The following is a 22,793-nucleotide window of genomic DNA, read 5'->3' on the forward strand; positions in this document are numbered from 1 at the left end:
GCTAATTTTTTTGTATTTTAGTAGAAACAGGATTTCACCATGTTGGCCAAGATGGTCTCAATCTCGTAACCTCGTGATCCACCCGCCTCGGCCTCCCAAAGTGCTGGGATTACAGGCGTGAGCCACCGTGCCCGGGCTTTTTTTCTTTTTCTTTTTCTTTTTTAAGAGAAAGAGTCTCACTCTGTCACCCAGGCTGGAGTACAGTGGTGCAATCATAGCTCTCTGCTGCCTTGAACTCCTGGGCTTAAACAATCCTTCCACCTCAGCCTTCTGAGTAGCTGGGACTACACACATGCACCACTATGCTTGGCTTTTTTTTTTTCTTTTTTTGAGACACGGTCTCCCTCTTTCGCCCATGCTGGAATACAGTGGCATGATCTCTGCTCACTGCAGCCTTGAGCTCCCAGGCTCAAGCAATCCTCCCACCCCAGCTTACCAAGTAGCTGAGACTACAGGAATGCACCACCATATATGGCTTTTTTTTTTTTTTTTGAGACGGAGTCTCACTCTGTCGCCCAGGCTGGAGTGCAGTGGCACAATCTCGGCTCACTGCAACCTCTGCCTCCCGGGTTCAAGCAATTATCTGCCTCAGCCTCCTGAGTAGCTGGGATTACATAGGTGCCTGCCACCATGCCCAGCTCACTTTTGTATTTTTTAGTAGACATGATGTTTCACCATCTTGGCCAGGCTGGTCTTGCACTCCTGACCTCGTGATCCATAGGTCTCAGCCTCCCAAAGTGTTGGGATTACAGGCGTGAGCCACCCTGCCCAGCCTTTTTTTTTTTTTTTTTTTTTTTTTGAGATGGAGTTTTGCTCTTGTTACCCAGGCTGGAGTGCAATGGCACGCTCTCAGCTCACCACAACCTCTGCCTCCCAGGTTCAAGCGATTCTCCTGCCTCAGCCTCCCAAGTAGCTGGGATTACAGGCATGTGCCACCACGCCCAGCTAATTCTGTATTTTTAGTGGAGTCAGTTTCTCCATGCTGGTCAGCTGGTCTCAAACTTCCGACCTCAGGTGATCCACCCACCTCGGCCTCCCAAGTGCTGGGATTACAGGCATGAGCCACCGCACCTGGCCTATTTTTTATTTTTTTGTAGAGACAAGGTCTCCCTATGTTGCCTGAGCTGGTCTCAAACTCCTGGACTCAAGGGATTCTCCTGCCTCAACCTCCCAAAGTGCTGGGATTACAGGCGCGACACACCATGCCCAGCTACATTTTTTATTTTTTGTAGAGATACGGGTCTCACTATGTTGGCCAGGCTGGTCTTGAACTCCTGGGCTTAAGAGATCCTCCTGTGTCCAGAACTGGTTCCTTCCGGTGGGTTCTTAGTCTTGCTGACTTCAAGAATGAAGCTTCAAGAATGATGCCACAGACCCTCATGGTGAGTGTTAGCTCTTAAAGATGGTGTGTCCGGAGTTTGTTCCTTCAGGTGTTCAGATGTGTCCAGTTTCTTCCTTCTGGTGGGTTCGTCCTCTCCCTGACTTCAGGAATGAAGCCACAGACCTTCAGCAGTGAGTGTTACAGCTCTTAAAGGTGGCGCGTCTGGAGTTGTTTGTTCCTCCCAGTGGGTTCGTAGTCTCGCTGGCTTCAAGAGTGAAGTTGCAGACCTTTGTGGTAAGTGCTACAGCTCATAAAGATAGTGCGGACCAAAAGAGTGAGCAGCAGCAAGATTTATTGCAAAGAGCAAAAGAACAAAGCTCCCACAGCGTGGAAGGGGACCCCAGTGGGTTGCCGCTACTGGCTCGGGTGGCCTGGCCCCACCCACATCCTGCTGATTGGTCCATTTTACAGAGCGCTGATTGGTCCATTTTACAGAATGCTGATTGGTCCGTTTTACAGACTGCTGATTGGTTCGTTTTTACAGAGTGCTGATTGGTGCATTTACAAACCTTTAGCTAGACACAGAGCACTGATTGCTGCATTTACAAACCTTTAGCTAGACACAGAGCACTGATTGGTGCATTTACAAACCTTTAGTGATTGGTGCATTTACAATCCTTTAGCTAGACAGAAAACTTCTCCAAGTCCCCACCTGACCCAGAAGCCCAGCCAGCTTCACCTCTCACTCCTACTTCAGGCCCCCAAAGTGCTGGGATTAGAGGTGTGAGCCAACACACCCAGCCTGTGTCTGGCTTCCTTTATTCAACATTAAGTCTGTGAGATTCATTCACGCGGGTATTAATAATTTGTTCTTTTTTCTTGCTATATAGTATTCCACCATAAGAATATGCCCCAATGCATTTGTCCATTTATGTGTTGAAAGACACTGGGTTTTTTTCCTTCCTTCCTTCTTTCCTTCCTCCCTCCGTCCCTCCCTCCCTCCTTCCCTTGCTCTCCTTTCTTTTTTTTTTTTTTTTTTTTTTTTGAAACAGGGTCTCACTCTGTTGCTCAGGCTATAGTACAGTGGTGCTATCGCAGCTCACTGCAGCCTCGTTAATTTTTTATTTTTTGTAGAGACAGGGTCTCACTATGTTGCCCAAGCTGGTCTTGAACTCCTGGGCTCAAGCGATCCTCCTGCCTCAGCCTCCCGAAGTGCTAGGATTATGGGCTTGAGCCACCATGCCCAGCGTGATTGGTGTTTCTGAAAGAACACCCTGGCTGCCATGTGGAAATCAAACTGGTGGCAGGTAGGGGTGGATCAGAGAGAGGAAGCTGACAGACCAGGTAGGAGGCTGCAGTAGTCATGCAGGGAAGCTATGAAGGTGGTTTGGACTAGTATGGTCATAGGGGAGTCATACAGAAGTGGATCACTCAGAAAATGCTCTGGAATTGTAGCCGATGGGACTGGCTGAGATGAATGAAGGGTGGGAAAAAGAGGCACCAATGGTGAGTCCTGTATTTTTGCCTTGAAAACTTGGGTAGGTGGCTGGGCAGTGGCTCACAGCTGTAATCCCAGCACTTTGGAAGACTGAGGTGGGTGGATCACTTGAGGTCAGGAGTTTGAGACCAGCCTGGCCAACATGGTGAAACCCCATCTCTACTAAAAATACAAAAATTAGCCGGGTGTGGTGGCCTCTGCCTGTAATCCCAGCTACTCAGGAGGCTGAGGCAGGAGGATCACTTGAACCTGGGAGGCAGAGGTTGCAGTGAGCCAAGATTACGCCACTGCACTCCAGCTTGGGCAACAGAGAGAGAAAACCTGGGTGGATGAGAGGATCATTTTTCTGAGATGCAGAAGACTGAGGCAGAAACAGATGTGAATGGGGATTATCAAGGGCCCAGGTATACCTATTTGAGTGTATGATGTCTCCTGGAACTAAGGCTATCATTTAAGCCTAACGCTAGGCTCTCTGCACCCTATAATCTTAGTAGGATTGGGCCAGGCGCGGTGGCTCAAGCCTGTAATCCCAGCACTTTGGGAGGCCGAGGTGGGCAGATCATGAGGTCAGGAGATCCAGACCATCCTGGCTAACACAGTGAAACCTCATCTCTACTAAAAATATTTTTTAAAAAATTAGCCCGGCATGGTGGTGGGCACCTGTAGTCCCAGCTACTTGGGAGGCTGAGGCAGGAGAATGGCATGAACCTGGGAGGCAGAGTTTGCAGTGAGCAGACATCACGCCACTGCACTCCAGCCTGGGCAACAGAGCAAGACTCCGTCTCAAAAAAAAACAAAACAAAACAAAACAAAAACTTAGTAGAACTGGTAAATATTGGTTGTGTGAACAGTACATGCTGTCTTCAGGGGACAGACCTGGGTTAGGGGACCAGTGCCCTCACTAGTCATTATTCTGGGACTGCTGTGCCTCAATCTTCTACCTTAGCATTAGAATTAAATGTGATCTCATATTTATGCCACCTGGAACATGTATGAACTTAAACATCCCATCCCCTCTTCTGAGTTCCAGGCATTATGTGAATGTCTTGTGAGGTTGGCATCTTTTCCTCTCATCCACATTTTTTTTTTTTTTTGGCAGAGTCTTGCTCTGTTGCCCAGGCTGGAGAGCCACTGTGCCTTGCAACCTCCGCCTCCTGAGTTCAAGCTACTCTCCTGACTCAGCCTCCCAAGTAGCTGGGATTACAGGCATGCACCACCACACCTGGCTAATTTTTGTATTTTTAGTAGAGACAGGGTTTCACCATGTTGGCCAGGCTGGTCTCGAACTCCCGCCCTCAGGTGATCTGCCCGCCTCGGCCTCCCAAAGTGCTGGGATTACAAGCATGAGCCACTGTACCCTGCCACCCACATTTTCAAAGTCACTCCAGAACAGCCCTGCTCCTGACAGCACTGGGCGGCCATCCCCTCTCCCCTCCCTCAGCACTTCCACAGCCTCAAAGAAAACAGAATGGAGAACAACAGGCAGGTTGATTCATAGACTTTATCGGCTTCTTCTCCACCCAGCGGTTTCTGCAATGACAACCGCGCCTATACAATACACATGGTTCACTCTGTTAAAGCTGCAGGGCAACGGGAGGGGGCTGGGGGTCCCTGGGCAGGCATCAAGGCTAGGGGTAAGCAGCAGCCAAGACTGGGCCAGTGGGTCCCAGTGTTTGACCCAGAGGGTGGTGGCAGCTGGAGTTCCAAGGCTGTTGGAAGGGGTCAGGAGGAAGGCTGGGAAGCCAGGGGCTGCAGGGAGAGGAGAGTGCATCAGCAGTAGCAGGGAGGGGGCAGGGAGCAGAAGGGGGCCCATGGGACACTGTCAGGGCAAGAGGGCATGGGACACAGCACCTGCCTATGTCCACAGAGGATTTTTGCTGCAGGAACAAGACAGATCACCGTATAAAAGGGTCTGTACAACGTTACCTATGATACAATGTTCACATATGATACAAGGCTCTTTCCCTCTTTGAGTTTTAAAAAATAAATGTACAATTCCAGAGCTTTGGGTAAAAAATATATACACCCTCATAGCAGGAGCAGCAGCTGCTTTTGCTACGGCTGTTGCTGTCTCTTCAAAAGGGAAAGAGGTGGTGCCAGAAAGAAGGGTGAGTCTGTGCCAGGAAACCTCACCCAGTAGCTGCCAGGAGCCCCTGCACCCCTCAGGCCTTGAGGCTGGTGATGGGAGAGGGAGGGGAGTAAAGGTAATAAAGGCCTTGCCAGAGTCCAGTGGCGCCTTTACAGTCTCTGCCATCCCCCTCCCCCACTTTGGGGCTGCCTGCCCCAGGTATAGGGATCCACCCCACCCCAGCTCTATGGGGAGGACAAAGGGAGAGTCAAAGAGAGAGGGACAGAGACCATGTTGTTGGTGTCAGACACATGAGCCAGAAGGGGGATGTCAACTCCCTCCTTAGCAGTTAGATATCCCAAAAAGCAGGAGTGTGGGCAGCAGACAACCCTAGCTCCTGATACTGCTCTACCCCAGCCCACTGCAAGGCAGGGGGAGGGTCCTCTAGGCAGCTGAGGCCTGTGTTTCCCTGAGCATCTTTTACCCTCTCATCAGAGCCCATCCCTGGACCTTCCAGAGGCCTGAGTGGGGGACTTGCAAGGGCTGATGGGTAACCCCTCCCACCTGCTGCTACTCCCTGCCCCAAAAAGCAGCTTGGCTCACAAGCCTGGGCATGCAGGGCAGCACGAGGAGCTGAGCAGGGAGTGTGGGGGTGGAGAAAGCACCCCGCACCATCCAGGGGCAGAGTAGACAAGGGTAGCACCAAACAGAAGGACCCCTCCCCAGCACACACAACATCCACCCTCAATTACCAGATGCATTCCTGCTCCCTAAAAGAAGACACACACACACACACACACACACACACACACACACACACACACACACGGCAACATAATATTCCTGGGGGTCCCAGCCCTGACCAGGAAGAAGCTGGACAGGTGGTGGAGAAGAAGGCTGCCAATCCCTCCCACAATCCCACTCTGCAAGACAGAAGGGTGAGCAGCATTCTTTCCTGCTGCAAGAGGAAGTTGGAAGCTCCATCCCCAGAACAGATCTCGATGGGAGGACATAGAGGAAGGAGCTTTCTATCCCCTTTCTCAGAGAGGACAGGAACCAGCAAAGTGTAGTTTTGGCTTGAAGGAGCAATGGGGAGGGGACTTCAGCAGGATGAACAGACTTATGGGTCCAGGGGTAAATCCATCGACCTCTTTCCCGTGGAGCAGGAAGTTGCTCCACGGGAAAGATGTCAGATGTTGGTTGAGACATCGTGCAAAGTGCTTGAGTGCCAGGTGCCCAAGGATCTGGCGGGTCTGACTGGAGCCTCCACTCTCACTGACTATTTGCCTCCAGCTTGTAGGAGAGCTCGAAGAGGAGGTTCTGGTTGTCGATGACCTGAAACTGGCGCACATAGGCCTTGGTCTGCAGGTGATGGGGGGATGCCTCCATGTCCAGGCCTAGTGGGTAAAGAGGGAGAGGCAGTCAGGTTCCCAGCCTCCCTTCTTCCTCTACACACACACCGGGCAGAAGATCAGGCTGTGGACTGAGACAGATGTTGGGCAGGAAGGCCTCTGCAGAGGCAAGGAGAGAATGGGGAACCAGCAAGTGTATGGAAATACACATCTGGACAGGGAGTTCTCCCCTGAACCCTCCCGTTCAGTCAAAGCTCTATCTGTACTGCTCTCAGTACCCTGGGTACTCACAAAGGGGCCGGCTCCGGTATTTGCGGATTGTCCTCACTTTTTCGGCCACTGAATGCTGGGAGATGACAAGGAATAAGCCTTGAAAGGGGCACAGAAAGAGGCTCCCCCTCTTATGCTCCCCCTCCGCCATTCTCCCACTCTGCTTTACTCCCTCCAGTCTCCAATTCTGGAGGGTCTCTGAAGGACCAAAGGAGTGGGTGTAACAGAGTGCCATGTGAGGGGGAGGTGAAGTTGCCCCCAAGCTGCCTGTCAGCTCTGCCACCTGTGGGTGGGTTGCCACAGTGATGCCACCAGGGAGACAGTCAAGAGTCTGTTAGGCAAGCTGGGCACTTGGAGGAAGCCTGCTATTTTTGGGAGGTGATGAGAGAGGGAGAGGATGCAAGCCCCCCACTTGTGGGACTAGGGGTTTGCAGTGCCACTCACTCACCAGCTTCTCGATGTTCACCAAACCATCTACAAGGGTCTTACTCCCTTCGTGCAGGAAAGTCAGGTCTAGGGGATGTGGAGAGAATCCAATGTGAGGAAAGGATAAGAGAGGAGTTCGAAAGGGGCCACTGCACCCGAGGACCCCGCTCTTCCCCAGAACCCACTCCGTCTGTGGTGGGGGTCTCCTCTCCAGGTGGGTACTCAGGGCTGAGTCGAGAGGGGGCTGGAAGTCAGAAGCAGGGCATAGGAGAAGGGAAGCATGGGTGGAAGTGGCACAGCTTGGGAGTAACTCTCTCACCTTTGAGGATCAGAGGCACGAAGGGAATCACAGGGGGCTTCATTTTGGAGATCACTTCTCGGTAGCTTTTGTGGTTCCTGCAGGGGTCCTAGTATTCCACAGGAGAGAGATCAAGGGACAGACTGGCCAATGCATCCCAAAGATGTCCTCAGCTTCCTCCCTCACCCCCTGCCTTGTATACATTCCTGATCAGATAGGGGTGCTGGGGGCTTTCTAATGGTGTGGTGGGGAGGGACCTGACTACTCCCCCTTTCCTTCAAGAAAAACAGGGGCGCAATCCTTCCAACCTCACCCTCCAGCATGGTAAGGAGGGTGGGGGGTCCCATACACTAAACACCTTGAAAGGAAAGCTTGAGGAAGGGGGTTTATGGGAACAGAGGGTTTCTGGGCTCTCAGTCCAAGAGCAGAAGAAAGAGTCAAACCCACTCACCGTCAGGTTCTCAAATTTGCGAAACAAGTTCTTGAATTTCCCTGGCAGCTTCTGCAGAGTTTGAAGGAAGGAGAAGGGATATCAGAGTGGAGCTCCTTGGGTTACATGGGAGCCTCGGATTAATTCTCCCTGTTGGAGGGCAAAAGGGCCTGCATGGCTTGTAGGGGGCTGGGAAGCTGGTGGGTGGGGAAATGAAGTCAGGCCTTGGCTAAGTCTAGAGGCTTGAAACAGCCCAGAGGAATTCATTATTCTGGGGAAGGCCAGGTCTGTCTTATGCAGGTGCTTTGTATAAAGATGCCCCCACTGAGTGTGGATGAAAATCAGCCCAACTCCCACAGCCAAGTCTGCGATCTGACCTGGCCAAGGGCTGCCTGCCGCGACTCAGGCGGGATCCGGGCTTTTCACTAATTTGCACAAAGACAGGGTCCATTAGCCAAGCTGTGCGCCCTGGGGTTGCGTATGCCAGAAGAGGGCGCCTCCCTCCAACTGGCGCAAAGACTCCCTCCAGGCCGGCGGCCGTCCCGGGAGGACGCACTTCGGGGAGCCCGGGATGCCCAGATTCCCAGGTAGGAACGGGAGGGGTCTCATCACCTCCCAGGTGAGTCGAAGGCGGCTGACAGCGGCGTTATCCAGCCCCATGACCACGGCGTAGAAAGACAGCAGGTCCTGGTTCTGCTTGCAGCTGCGGGGGTGGGAGGCGGGGTCAGGGGCGGGCGGCGGCGCGGGCCTCCGGCCTCCGGCCCCCCATCCCGCCGACGGCCGCACTCACAGGGCCGCGATCTTGATGAACTTCTTGAGCAGCTGCGCGCGCTTGCCCGGGGCCTCGCAGAGCAGCACTTCGGTGGCCACCCAGTGCGTGACCTCGCTGCAGCGCTGCAGCAGCAGCTCCAAGTTGGCCGTCTCCCGGCGGCCGCGCTCCCCGTGGAACACGTAGTCCACGAACTCCAGCTGCACCCACGGCAGCGGAGGGGCGGCCAGGGCGCCAGGGGGTGAGGGGAGTGGGTGGGAAGATGGCAGTGCAAGGCGATGAGGAGCGAAAGGCAGGAGGGCGGGGGCGGAAGGGGTGGAAAATAGAAAAATAGAAAGGACAGGAGGCGGCAAAGATGCGGAAAAAGAAAACAACCAGCATTAATAATATTTCACCAGCTACTGAGCACTTACTAGGTGCCAGGCATTCGCTCACGGCTGACATCCTCAAGACAACCATCTGCTACGCATTATTGTCTCTGCCTTATTTTATTTCTTTAATAGTGAATATTTTAAAAATACAAATCCTGGGTCAGGTTCTGTGTAAACAGCACTTGGGCCCTGAGCCACTCTGCTCTGGGGTCTCTCTCTTTGCGATTTTTTTCAGATGGAGGAACAAAGGTTACGGCCATGCGTTGCCCAAGGGCTTGCTGCAAGTGAGCCCTGGAACCAGGACGTTGTGCTGCGAACACCGTCTCCCAATGGCACATTTCTCCCTCCAGCCCCCCAGCATAGCACCAGCCTAGGTCCCCACCTCGTGCACACATCGGAACAGCTCCCAGTGGAAGGCAGTTAGGTGGTTGGCAACGTCCTCAGGCTCCACTCGGTGGATCTCTGTGTCTCCAGGGGAGACCTGGATCTCCTCGGGGAGGGGCACCTGGTGGCAGGCAGGGGCATAGGGGCTGGGCTCCTGGTGGCAGGGTGAGGGATTGCTCACAGCCCCCCTCAGCCCTCCATTCCAGTCAAGGCCTTGGGAAGTTCTTACCAGAGCCTCATAGCTGTCCCGAGTACAGGCAAACAGGTGGCTGTTGATGCCCAGTGCGGTGAAAACACAGTCCTCAGTGGGCTGGAGAAGGACCTTCTCTGCAGGAGAAAGAGCTGCTCATCCTCAGCCCCTGCCGCCTGCACCCTCACACATCCCACACTGGCACTGTCCTATCCAAAAACTCCTCACCCCACACTGACACATTCTAGACTAATGGAACTCATATTATCACTAGTTTATGCCATATTTATCTGGAATTTGTCAAATGATTATTTCTTTTGCATTTATAACTTTTTTTCTACTCCCTTTCTTTCACAGCTTTTCTCTTACTCTGTTGTCCTTGTGACACTGGGAAGGCTGAAATTTTTTCCTACTGTAGAGGAAAACAAAGCTTCAGCGACATTGCTGGCTTTCTGCCTTCCCACTCATCCTGTGTCTTTAGCCTGTGAAATGTGGCATCCTTACATACACAGGGAGGTTAAAGGATCAGAATACAATCCATAGGTGAGTGAGGGGCAGCACTCAGATCAGAACCTGAGTCCTAGACCAGTGCCTCCCAAACTTTTTTTTTTTTTTTTTTGAGACGGAGTTTCGCTCTTGTTGCCCAGACTGGAGCACAGTGTCTTGATCTCGGCTCACTGCAACCTCCGCCTCCGCGGTTCAAGTGATTCTCCTGCCTCAGCCTCCCAAGTAGCTGGGATTACAGGTGCACACCACCATGCCCAGCTAGTGCCTCCCAAACTTTAGTAGGCATAGGAGTCCCCTGGGGGGTCCTGTCCAAATGCTAATTTGAACAAGACCAGCAGGTCGGGGTGGGGTCTCAGATGCTGCATCTCTTTTAGAGACAGAGTCTTGTTATGTTGCCCAGGATAGGGCGCAATGCCTATTCACAGGTGCAATCATAATGTACTACCTTGGATTCCTGGGCTCAAGCAATCCTCCTGCCTCAGCCTCCTGAGTAGCTGGGACTGCAGGTTTGCACCACTGCACCCAGCAAGATGCTGCATCCTAACAAGTTCCCAGGTGATGCACATGAGGCTTGTCCCGGGACCATACTTTGAGTAGCAAGGGCCTAGAATTCAGTCTCTACCCCTCCCCCAGAGCCCTGAGCTTGTGAGTTTCTCCTCTCGGAGCATCAGCCCAGTTCTTCCTGACCCTCACCTCCGGAGGAGGATACAGCTACCAGGATGAGGGAATCCTCACGCCCCGTGGGCTCCTCTGAATATTGAAGTTTCTCCGTCACAGAGCCCAGAATGTCCTGCACAGATGCTGAAAGGCGGCTGCGTATGGTCACATAAGAGTGGTCAGGCATGTATACACGGCAGAAGACTGGACGGAAACAGGAAAATGGCTTTCAACAGAGGGCAGAGTGGCAGCAGCTGGCACAGTCTCCTCCAGGGTGCCTCTATTCCCCACCAGAGGCTGGCCTCTGAAGAAGGTCCTGTGAAAGGGGCTGGTTCTACCACCCAGGGAGATGCCACTGAGGGTGCTCAAGACCCAGAGACATGTCCCCCTGAGCCACTCAGGACACCCTGCCCCTCCTAATGCCCACACTCACTCTCATCAGAGCCCCGGAAGGCCACCCGGGTCTGCAGACAGGAGTCTATCCGGCGGAAGTGGCGGAAGAGTGGCTTCACCTGCTTGCTGGGTGGCTGGTTCTCCTCTGGAATCCTGGCATGGACACAGCTGGGCATCAGCACGCCCTGCCAGGCATATGGACAACCAACACCAAGCAGGCAACATCAAGCAAGAATATCAGAATTGGGTCAAGGATGCACCAGCACCAGTTTCAGGTGGTTAAGGGGGTCAGAAGAGAGGACAATGAGCAGTATGGGATAATTATCCAAGTAACCCTAATCAAATGCCACCTCTTCCATGAATTCTTCTCTGGTCCACCCCACCCACCAGGAAGGTCACTTTCTTCTCTCAACTACTATAGAACATTGGGATAATGTTTATGTTCACCTCTTATCTCTTCTATGAGATTGAGAGCTCTTGAGGACTGGGATTTGGTTCTTACTGAGTATCTTTTCATCCTCCAGGGCCTAACACACTGCTTGACACATGGTAGGTAGTAGGTCAGCAGCTGTTTGCTGAATTTTGCTGAAAAGAACTTCACAGTCTAGGAAGGAGATAGACAGGCATACAGCTACTTCTAATACCAGGCAGGAGGTGTTGATAATATAACAAAGGTACCAGGAGAGTTATGCTGGTGTGGGGGAAGAAGAAAGCTATTCCTAAAAGGAAGATCTGGGAAGTTTTCATTGAGAAGATGGCATTTGACCTGGGCCTTGGAGGAAAGCAGGAAGAGAAGGAGGTGGAGGCCAGGTGCAGTGGCTCACACCTGTAATCCCAGCACTTTGGGAAGCTGAGGTGGGCAGATCACTTGAGGCCAGGAGTTCAAGACCAGCCTGGCCAACATGGTGAAACCCCGTCTCTACTAAAAATACAAAAATTAGCCAGGCGTAGTGGCGTGCACCTGTAATCCCAGCTACTCGGGAGGCTGAGGCAGGAGAATCGCTTGAACCCAGGAGGCAGAGGTTGCAGTGAGTTGAGATCACGCCATGCACTCCAGCCTGGCAACACAGCAAGATTCCATCTCAAAAAAAAAAAAAAAAAAAGGCCAGGCGCGGTGGCTCACGCCTGTAATCTCAGCACTTTGGGAGGCCAAGGCGGGCGGATCACGAGGTCAGGAGATCTAGACCATCCTGGCTAACACGATGAAACCCCGTCTCTACTAAAAAATATATAAAAAATTAGCCGGGCGTGGTGGCAGGCGCCTGTAGTCCCAGCTACTCAGAAGGCTGAGGCAGGAGAATGGTGTGAACCCGGGAGGTAGAGCTTGCAGTGAGCCGAGATCACACCACTGCACTCCAGCCTGGGCGACAGAGCCAGGCTCTGTCTCAAAAAAAAAAAGAAAACATGGTGGGAGGAGGGCATTCTGGGGTGGACAATATAACCGACCATGGGAAGTTCGAGAGTGCAGGAGTTGAGGTGTCATGGATGGAGGGGATGTAGGAGATGAGATGGGAAGGATCAGCAGAAGGCAGGAAGGGAAGGGTATTGAATGCTGGGATGTTTCACTTTCTCTTGGAAGCATGGGGAGCAGGGATGCCTTTGGAACAGGAGCATGAAAGATCTCTCTAGTGTCAGCACAGAGAAGGCAGGGAAGGATGCTAGACCACAAGCTGAGGCCTCCCTAAGGGTTGTGGTGGTGGGGACAAGAGAAGAGAGAAACTAAAAGGGCAGAATGGATTCATGGATGGATGGATACAGTGGTGTCCTGAAGCTGGTTCACGCTGGCTCACAAGAGCATACTGTTAAGTTCTGGGGAATTTTACCAACTGTTTTTTAAAGAGCCATTAAAATATAAATAAACAAATATATCTCCATATATAAATATATATGTTTTATAAACTTATAGTCAGGCCAGGTGTGGTGGCTTACACCTAGAATCCCAACACTCTGGGAGGCCAAGGTGGGAGGATTGCTGGAGCCCAGCCTGGACAACATAATGAAACCGTCTCTATTAAAAAATAATAATACAAATTAATAAATAATACATAAAATTTATAATCAAATAAGTTATTACCAAAAAAAGTTTCCTTCCTGTTTGCACTACTTTTTTTTTTTTTTTTTTGAGACAGAGTCTTGCTCTGTCATCAGGCTGGCGTGCAGTGCCACAATCTCAGCTCACTGTAACCTCCACCTCCTGGATTCAAGCAATTCTCCTGCCTCAGCCTCCCGAGTAGCTGGGATTACAGGTGTGTACCACCACGCCCGGCTAATTTTTGTATTTTTAGTACAGACAGGGTTTCACCATGTTGGCCAGGATGGTCTCGATCTCTTGACCTCATTCTGCCTGCCTCGGCCTCCCAAAGTGCTGGGATTACAGGCGTGAGCCACCACACCCAGCCCACCTCTTTTTTTTTTTTTTTTTTTTTTTGAGACGGAGTCCACTCTGTCACCCAGGCTGGAATGCAGTGATGCAATCTTGGCTCACTACAACCTCTGCCTCCTGGATTCAAGACATTCTCCTGCCTCAGCCTCTTGAGTAGCTGGGATTACAGGCATGTGCCACCATGCCCAGCTAATTTTTGTATTTTTAGTAGAGATGGGGTTTCACCATGTTGGTCAGGCTGGTCTCGAACTCCTGATCTCATGATCTGCCTCTCATGATCTGCCTGCCTCAGCCTCCCAAAGTGCTGGGATTACAGGTGTGAGCCACCGCACCCGGCCTTTTTTTTTTTCTTTAGAGACGGAGTCTCGCTCTGTCACCCAGGCTGGAGTGCAGTAAGGTGATTTCAGCTCACTGCAACCTCCATCTCCTGGGTTCAAGCAATTCTCCTGCCTCAGCCTCCTGAGTAGCTGGGACTACAGGCACGTACCACCACCCCCAGCTAATTTTTCTTTTTCTTTTTTTTTTTTTTTTTTGAGACAGAATCTCACTCTGTCGCCCAGGTTGGAGTGCAGTGGCATGATCTCAGCTCACTGCAACCTCCACCTCCTGGATTCAAGCAATTCTTCTGCCTCAGCCTCCCAAGTAGCTGGGACTACAGGAGCGCCCTACCACGCCCAGCTAATTTTTGTATTTTTAGTAGAGACAGGGTTTCACCATATTGGCCGGGCTGCTCTCAAACTCCTGACCTCATGATCTGCCTGCCTTGGCACACAGCCTTTTTTTTTTTTTTTTGTAGTGGAGACAGGGTTTCACAGTGTTAGCCAGGCTGGTCTTGAACTCCTGACCTTAAGTGCTCCACCCATCTTGACCTCCCAAAGTGCTGGGATTACAGGCATAAGCCACCTTGCCCAGCCATTTTACTAGCTTTTACTACATCTACTGTATGGTGGAGATACTACGTAACAGCCTGTGCTGCATGTCTCTTCCCAACTCCTCCTTCAGTGTTGTCACATTGGTAGCTTGAAATCAGCCATGGTGACAGAGTTTACACTGTAGGAATCAGCAAAAGCTACAAATCAGGGCTCTTTCTCCTGCAGCACTGGTTGTTAAATATTTACCAGTACACCACTGGATTATCAGACAAATGAATGGGAGAATGGACAAAAAAGTGACTGGAGACAGTGCTTTGTGCCACCCTTCAGTGAGAGAAAGGAGCTGAAATAAAACCATATTGGAAGCCAGACACAGTGGCTCACACCTGTAATCCCAGCACTTTGGGAGGCTGAGGCAGGCAGATCACTTGAGGCCAGGAGTTCAAGAACAGCCTGACCAACATGGTGAAACCCATCTCTACTAAAAGTACAAAAATTAGCTGGGCATGGTGCACCCCTGTAATCCCAGCTACTCAGGAGGCTGAGGCATGAGAATCACTTCAACCCAAGAGGTGGAGGTTGCTGTGAGCCGAGATCGCACCACTGTTCTCCAGCCTAGGCGACAAAGTGAGACTCTGTCTCCAAACAAACAAACAAGCAAATCCATATTGCAGCCAATAGGCCAGAGGCAGCCCCTGTAGTAGAGGAACGCAGGGGACCACTTTCCTGTTCCCGCCCCTGCCCCACTCCCCCTCACTTTAGTTCCACCGTCTCCACCAGCTGGTGCAGCCTCAGAGTGTCCTCTCGGAGGCCCTGGTAAAGGGACTCGTCCTTCATAATTAGCAGGTATAGATCCTGGAGAGAGGAGGACAAAGAAGGTGAAGGAAGGGGTCTCATTCCAAGGGCTACTCTCTGCAGGGGCCGGGCAAGGTCTCCATACCTTTGAGCACAGGAGAGCCATATAAGCTAAGGCCCCCTGGCATCTCTTCCTTCCAGGTACCCAGAATGAGAAGTATGGCTCCTTCACAGGGGCCCCCTTCCAGAGCTAATAACCTGTTTACCCACCTTCTCTTCCCCCAGGCCCACCTTGATGATGTGGCCGGCCCCCTCTTCCTCTTGAAGCAGCCCCTGGTAGGTGTCCAAGAAATGGAGAAGCATGGCTAGACAGGCTTGCTTCCGGCCCAGCCCTTCAGGGCCCTCCATGCCTCCTGCCCGAACAAAGCTGACCCTTAAGTTAAGAAAAATCCCTACGCAAGCAGACCTGAGGAATTGAGAAGAAAGATGGGAGGCTAGGCTGGGCGCAGTGGCTCACGCCTATAATCCCAGCAGTTTGGGAAGCTGAGGCGGGCGGATCACCTGAGGTCAGGAGTTCGAGACCAGTCTGGCCAACATGGTGAAACCAAGACTCTACTAAAAATACAAAAATTAGACGGGCATGGTGGTGTGCACCTGTAATCCCAGCTACGCTGGAGGCTGAGGCACAAGAATCGTTTGAACCTGGGAGGCAGAGGTTGCAGTGAGCCAAAGTCGCACCATTGCACTCCAGCCTGGGCGACAGAGAATGACTCTGTCTCAAAAAAAAAAAAAAAAGGCAAAAAAAAAAAAAGGCCAGGCGCGGTGGCTCACACCTGTAATCCCAGCCCTTTGCAAGGCTGAGGCAGGTGGATCACTTAAGGTCAGGAGTTTGAGACTATCCTGGTCAACATGGTGAAACCTCATCTCTACTAAAAATACAAAAAATTAGCTGGGAGTGGTGGCGTACGCCTGTAATCCCAGCTACTCGGGAGGCTGAGGCAAGAGAATCACTTGAACCCGGGAGGCGGAGGTTGCAGTGAGCCGAGATCGCGCCACTGCACTCCAGCCTGGGCGACAGAGCGAGACTCCGTCTCAAAAAAAAAAAAAAAAAAAAAAGAAAAGAAAAGAAAAGAAAAGAAAGATGGGAGGCTAAATTGCCTCCAAGTATTCTCTAGATTTGGGGCCAGAGAGAAAGGAGTTTCGGTGGTCCTGGAGCCAAGACCTCCTCATGCCCCAGCCCAGGCTTTTGCTTAGAGTAGGTAGCGATGACCACTTGACCACATCCAGCTCCTGCAGGTTAGACAGGTTAGATCTTCACTTGAGGATACCCTGCCCAGACCCATCCAACCTCTGACCAGCCCAGGGCCTGGAGCTCACAGTGCGCCTAATAAACGCCAATGGTGTTTACCACAAACCTGACTATACCTCACTGGAAGGCCTGATGTTTCTAAGACAGCTTGTTACTTTTATTTATTTATTTATTTGAGAGGGAGTCTCACTCTGTTGCCCAGGCTGGAGTGCAATGGCTCGATCTCAGCTCACTGCAACCTCTGCCTCCTGGGTTCAAGCGATTCTCCTCCCTCAGGTTCCTGAGTAGCTGAGATTATAGGTGCCTGCCACCAAGCCCGGCTAATTTTTTGTGTTTTAGTAGAGACGGAGTTTCACCTTGTTGGCCAGGCTGATCTCGAACTCCTGCCCTCAAGTGATCCACCCGCCCCAGCCTCCCAAAGTGCTGTGATTAAAGTCATGAGCCACCGTGCCTGGCTGGGAGCCTGTAACATTCTACTCAGTGGTCTGACATTTACAATTAGGTCCTAAAATAACTCTGTGAGAGGCCCATGCTTACATGAGACCCTATGAATAGCCCATCCAGTGGCTCCTCTCTAGCAGACCCTACTGAAGCACAACCATGGCCTGATGTTTACATCAGACCCCATCATAACTCACTGGGCAACCAGATGTTTTAGAGCAATAATTCAGTGGGGATAGAGGTGCCCTTATAGAATAATAACACCTTGGCTGGGCGCAGTGGCTCACGCCTTTAATCCCAGCACTCTGGGAGGCCAAGGCAGGCGAATCACTTGAGGTCAGGAGTTCGAGACCAGCCTGGGCAACATGGTGAAACTCCGTCTCCACCAAAAAATACAAAAAGTAGCCAGGTGTGGTGGTGTGCGCCTGTAGTCCCCAGCTATGGGGGAGGCTGAGGCAGGAGAATCGCTTGAACCCAGGAGGCAGAGGCTGCAGTGAGCCGAGGTCGCACCACTGTACTCCAGCCTGGGTGACAGAGCAAGACTCCATCTCAAAATAAATAAATAAATAACACCTTTCATTTGTACAGGGCTCTGCAGCCTCCAAAGCACTCCCACATCTGCTATCAGACTGATCTTCATAGCAGCTAATAGATAGGCAGGGCAGGTGCTATTTACCTCCATTTTACAGAAAAGGAAACTGAGTCCCCATGAGGTTAGGTAATCTGTACAAGTCACACAGCTGATGAGTAGAAAAGCTGGGACTGAAACCCAGGTATGTTTTCTTTTCTTTTTTTTTTGAGATGGAGTCTCACTCTGTCACTCAGGCTGGAGTGTAGTGACGCGATCTCGGCTCACTGCAACCTTTGCCTCCCGGGTTCAAGTGATTCTCCTGCCTCAGCCTCCCAAGTAGCTGAGATTACAGGTGCGTGGCACCATGCCTGGCTAATTTTTTCTATTTTTAGTAGAGATGGTGTTTCACTATGTTAGCCTGGCTGGTCTTGATCTCCTGACCTCAGGTGATCCGCCTGCCTCAGCCTCCCAAAGTGCTGGGATTACAGGTGTGAGCCACCGCACTCGGCCCCAGGTATGTTTCCTAGGGGAGAGTTTAGGCTCTGAGATTGCATGTGGGACGGAGGGAGTGGCTCCCTTCTGACCTCTCCTTTTCCAAACTCCACAAAAGGATATTACTGGTGTAGCTCCTGCAGAAATTTCTCCGTTGGGAGGAAGAGAGAATGGGTAAGGACAATGTCATCCAGCAGGATATCTGTAAAGATCAGTGGGCACCACAGATGTCAGGTGGGCACTTCCAGAATGAAACTGGAAATGCAGTGCCTCCCTCTCTTGCCCCTGAGGGCAAGTTCTCTTTAGCCAGGCTGGAGCCCCAGCCACCTGCCTTGTCATGCTCTGCACACGCGCACACACACACGTGTAAAGGTTCTGGGCAGCCACTGCGGGGGTGGGTTCGGCAGCTGCCAAGGCAGCTGAAGGGAGGGGGGGGGGGGCGTGCCTTTGATGGCCATGTGCACTTCTCTTCAGCGTATGTGGGAAGTTGGTCAGATAACACACCAAGGTTGAGTTCTGCCTGAAAAAAGAAGTAGCCCACAGAAGAGTCTCCAGACAAAGAGTATTTCCAAACACAGAGGTTAGCATCAGTGGGGACTGTGTGTGTGCATGTGTGTGTATCCCTCTTCCCCTCCCCATTCCCCACCTAACAGCTTTGAGTTCTAACTAGGCAGGTGGGAACCAGCCTGATTAAAAGGGAGATGGAGAGACTGCCATCGCTTTGATCCCAGAACCTTTAAATAGAAATCCTGTGTCCTTTAGGGGCCCAGAGACAGAAGGGTTAATGATGGAATGGTGAAGGGGAGCGGCTCCTCTCACCACCCCTTTCCCCTCCACACCCCCGTCTGGGCCTGGCTCAGCCAGTCAGCCGGGTACAAGGTCGCCCTGACTTGCAGCCAGCCCTGGGGTGGGGCAGGGCCACCTGGCACACACAGACAGACAAGGTGCAGGGAGGGAGCCAGGTGTCCTCACCAGGACTGGTTAGGGCCAGGTCCCCAGGCACTGTCCCAGGACAAAACCAAGGCTTCTGACTGCCCTTGGTTCACTATCTCCTGTGGTCAGTTCTAGCCATGAAGGCGGAGGAGGAAAACCAACACAAAGTAATTGACTTCAAGGATTTCATTTCGCAAATGTGAAACTGAGGCCCAGAGCTGGGAGGGACTTGCCTAGAGCTGGAATAAGAACCCAGAATCCTGAGTCTTTGTCCTTTTCTCAATATGCCTGAGGCAAGCAGAGTGTTAGGGTAAAACCTAGTGGTCAGAGGGGGCTGCTTGGACGTTGGAGAGGCTTTGGTAGGTTCAGAGTAACTTCTGTAAGTTCTCTCCTCCCACACACCCTGGGAGGAGACCAGGATGACTTGAGAACATTGGTTTTATTGGAGAACATCAGAGTGGCAGGTTAAGCTGATTCTCATTCACCTGGGACTGGTTTGGAATTTCCCAAACTAGTTACTCTGGGGATCCAGGCTGCCAGATAACATGGGTGACATTTCAGGAGTCTTACCCCAGGGGAGAATGAGCGGAGCGTGTGGCACCAGGCCCCTGTAAAAGGGGAAAGACAGCTTCTCCCTTTTCCTCCCTGCCCAGCTACCCTGCTGTGTTCTTACAATGAGTCAGAGAGCCTCCAGCTCTGACCCCCAGCTTCAGGGATGAGGGTGAGGAAACGAGAGGCCTGACATCCTTCATAGACTTTATCTCACAGGATTCCTAAGCTGGAGCAAAGGAAGAGTAAGATGGGGCAGAGTTGGGGAGATGCTGATATGGGGGCCACAGTTGGGCATCTGTCTTTTCCAAAGCAGGCTCTGGGCCAATGTACAGCCTCCCTAGGGAATGTGTCATAGAGACACAGGGTGTGTGGTGTAGGCGGGAAGTTATGGTTAGGAGAGCTGTGTGTGTCTGATATTTTTCTAATTAAATCCAAAAGGTGTCAGCTCCCCAGGGCAACTACAGCCTGCGCCAAAGGAGAGGACCCAGGTCTTGAGAAGGATCTAGGAGAGTGGAGCCCCCCTCCACACATCTAGGTTGGGGTTCCCTGCTGAGGGCTGAGAGCAAGTGTGAAAGCCTTCACCATTAGGGCCTCAGCTGGGGCTCCCAAACCTCAGACCCTCCTGGGCTTAGAGTAATGCCTAGAGCTAGACCTAAAGAACCCTCGGTCTTCTACCTCAGAACTAACCAGATTTGGGGCCTTGGTTTCCTCAAAGGCCCCTTAGTAGGGGTGCTGAAAGGGAGTGGTGAAATAGTATCATCATTTAGGGAATAAGCTTCTCAGGGTGTGGTGATTATGTTTTAAAGAGGCCGTGTGCCAGGTCCGGTGGCTCACGCCTGTAATCCCAGCACTTTGGGAGGCCGTGGGGTGGGGGTGGGGGGAGGTAGATAACGAGGTCAGGAGTTCAAGACCAGCCTGACCAAGTTGGTGAAACCCCGAAACCCCGTCTCTACTAAAACTACAAAAATTAGCCAGGCCAGTGGCTCACGCCTGTAATCCCAGCACTTTGGGAGGCCAAGGCAGGTGGATCACGAGGTCAGGAGTTCGAGACCATCCTGGCTAACACGGTGAAACCCCTGTCTCTACTAAAAATACAAAAATTAGCCAGGTGTGGTGCCACATGCCTGTAGTCCCAGCTACTCAGGAGGCTGAGGCAGGAGAATCGCTTGAACCTGGGCGGTGGAGGTTGCAGTGAGCTGAGATCGCGCCACTGCACTCCAGCCTGGGTGACAGTGAGACTACATCTCCAAAAGAAAAAAAAAAAAAAGCCGTGTGCTGAGGCCTGCCACCGAAGGGTGGAAGCTGGAGGCGCTTGGACACCCTGGATGCTGCAGGGCCATGATGCCGGCCCAGCCACCTCTCCCCTCCCAGACACCTTCTGAGTCCAGCCCAAGGAGAATACTATCCCCCCCACCAAACTGCTAAGGACAACGCATCCCTTTGCTGATGCCTAAAAGGCAGCTTGGGGCCTGTGCCTGTCTGGCACTGCCTCCCTGGGTGGGTCAGCCTGCGCTGTGCAGGCCTCTGAACAGTCAGGGACCCCAGGGTTTTCAGGGCTCAAGCACCTCTGGCGGGTGGCATGGCTGCGCTGGGCAGCTTCCATTTTAATGTGTCAGGCCCTAATTTGGGACCACAGGAGGAGGTATTCAACATCAGGGACCCATGGGAGTCAGTGGCTCCAATGCCCAGGGGAAAGGAAGGGTGGCTGAAGGAGAGTAAGAGGCTCAGCTGCTTCTCCAGACGAGGGTGAGGCTGCTGTAGGGAGGAAGGTGGGTACTGCTCTCCTCTTCCGCGGGAGGGTCTGTACCTCCGCTAGGCCCCTAGCCGGCTTCCACGGACCACTCAACCCTATAACCAAGCCCCGGCACGGCGCCACCCCTACGCTCCAAGGGCAAGGAAGAGGAGCCGGGGCCAGCCCCTGCTCTGGGTGTTCGAGCCCACCGGCTCCTTACCTGAGGCGGCGCTGTCCCTGGTAGCCCCTCCAGCAAGCCGCTCCAGAACCCGGTTGAGAAGATGCTCCGGCCGCTCGGGGGCGCCCAGAGGGGCCCAGGGCGGCGAAGTCAAGGGCTCGCCCGGGGACAGCTCGTCAGATGAGTAGGAGGAAGGGGAGCGCAGGGGCCCCCCTCCCCCGAGCGGCCCGGGCCCCGGCACCTCCTCCAGCTGCAGCCAGCAGGGCCCCCCGCTGCCCGGCTCCTCCGCGACCCCCGCCGGCTCTCCTCCTTCCTCCTCAGGGGGCGGCTCCAGCCCCGGCTCGGCGGGGGGCTCCCGGAGGAAAGCGGGGAGCAGCAGGCGAGACACGCTCTGACGCCGCTGCAACGACCGCTGTCCCCCGGCTGGACCACCGCCCCCGCCGGGTCCCCCACCCCCTCCAGGCCCACCGCAGCTCCCCAGACCCCCGCCGGGACCTCCCGCCACCGTTCGGCCCGCCAGCTGCGACGTCTGCTTCTTCAGAAATTTCTCCAGCGGCTTCATGCCCCCCCCCCGCCCCTCTCCTAGGGGTCGCCGGGGGACCCAGGTATCCCAGGCGCGGGCGGGGGGGGGCGGCGAAGACACGATGCTCAGAGCTGGAGGAGCAGAGTAGAGGGCCGTGCCAGGCGCCAGACTGGGGGCCAGAGGTGCCGAGCCTCGCTGGCCAGAGTCCAGTGGCCAGTAGCCGGGGGAGGTGCCAGAGGAAAGGAGTGCTCGCTCTCAGCAACCCCCCATACTGGCTGCAGCCGGCACGCGGCCCGAAGAGTGGGCAGGCTGCGGGGCCGGTGCGCCCGGCTCTGCGCTGCGGCGGCAGAGGCAGCGGGCGGAGCGCAAGGCTGAGAGGACGCGGCGGCGGCGGCGGCGGCGGCGGCGGCGGCGGCGGCTGCGCTCCTGGCCGTGAAGAGGGGGAAGGTGGCAGAACCGAGACCGCGCCCCCTCCTCCAGTCCCCGCCCAGTCCCCGCCCCTGCCCTTCCTCGGCTCGCCCCCGCGCCGCACGAGGCTTGAACTCGCGCGCTGGGGTTGACCGCGAGGGAAGCAGTAAGGGACTTGGGTTCTAAGCAGAAGAAATTAAGGGCAAAGGTAAGTCAGAGATTTACCAATGGGGAAGGATTCCTGGCTCAAGGGATAACCGGGTCTCAGCATCATTTCAAAGAGTCAGGACAGGTCTGTGGCCTGGACACCTTCACTCACCTACCTGTGTACCCAAGTCAGGCCTACAGATTGCTGAACCCAAGAGTGTGCACCTTTCTCATACTCACAGAAATATGTGGAGTTTATCTTCCTTCTGTGAGAAGAGCTGGGAAGGCCTCTTGGGTGAATTAGCATTGCCACTGGAGGCGGTGCCCATCTGTCCTCTCTGGTAGGGCACAATAGGTGGTGTGGGCCTGGTCTGTGGGCAGGTACTGGCAGGCAGGTAGGAGCCAGGCAGGGAGCAGCAGGTTGTGGCAGGTCTAGCTGGGGTGAGGAGGGGATAATAGGCAGTGGGGAGGAGACCAGGAGCACAAGGGCACCTGAGCCCAGCTGGCAGCAGAAGGAAGCAGG

The 22,793-nt window shown here is 53.3% G+C and overlaps 1 protein-coding gene across 4 annotated transcripts; it reads right to left on the bottom strand.

Annotated features, from left to right (window-relative positions):
- Positions 1 to 4,306: 4,306 nt before the first annotated feature.
- RAPGEFL1 (Rap guanine nucleotide exchange factor like 1) lies at positions 4,307 to 22,701 on the bottom strand. 4 transcript variants are annotated; one of them, XM_016931862.4, is made up of 16 exons: positions 21,235 to 21,324; positions 18,243 to 18,317; positions 17,921 to 17,999; positions 15,276 to 15,411; positions 14,947 to 15,044; positions 10,975 to 11,087; positions 10,578 to 10,745; positions 9,417 to 9,514; positions 9,186 to 9,308; positions 8,454 to 8,632; positions 8,276 to 8,366; positions 7,685 to 7,735; positions 7,255 to 7,342; positions 6,958 to 7,022; positions 6,531 to 6,585; positions 4,307 to 6,284 (listed from the first exon to the last, which is right to left on the bottom strand). In XM_016931862.4, the coding sequence occupies exons 2-16, from the start codon at positions 18,253 to 18,255 to the stop codon at positions 6,160 to 6,162; spliced, it is 1,482 nt and encodes a 493-aa protein (XP_016787351.1). In that variant the 5' UTR covers positions 18,256 to 18,317; positions 21,235 to 21,324; the 3' UTR covers positions 4,307 to 6,159. The 4 variants fall into 4 exon arrangements, with proteins under 4 accessions (XP_016787351.1, XP_016787350.1, XP_016787349.1 ...); XM_016931861.4 differs by lacking the exons at positions 18,243 to 18,317; positions 21,235 to 21,324 and adding an exon at positions 22,511 to 22,701; XM_016931860.4 differs by lacking the exon at positions 18,243 to 18,317 and having other exon boundaries at positions 21,235 to 21,841.
- Positions 22,702 to 22,793: the final 92 nt, after the last annotated feature.

Source organism: Pan troglodytes, chromosome 19 (assembly GCF_028858775.2).
Source record: "Pan troglodytes isolate AG18354 chromosome 19, NHGRI_mPanTro3-v2.0_pri, whole genome shotgun sequence".
NCBI lineage: Eukaryota > Metazoa > Chordata > Mammalia > Primates > Hominidae > Pan > Pan troglodytes.

Excerpts from the sequence above, each read along its gene's own strand:
- RAPGEFL1 (XM_016931860.4), bottom strand. The coding sequence starts at position 21,754 with ATGAAGCCGCTGGAGAAATTTCTGAAGAAGCAGACGTCGCAGCTGGCG. Across the intron at positions 6,586-6,957 it reads TGGTGAACATCGAGAAGCTG|CATTCAGTGGCCGAAAAAGT; the intron begins GTGAGTGAGTGG and ends GTCATCTCCCAG. Across the intron at positions 6,285-6,530 it reads ATACCGGAGCCGGCCCCTTT|GCCTGGACATGGAGGCATCC; the intron begins GTGAGTACCCAG and ends TTTACCCACTAG.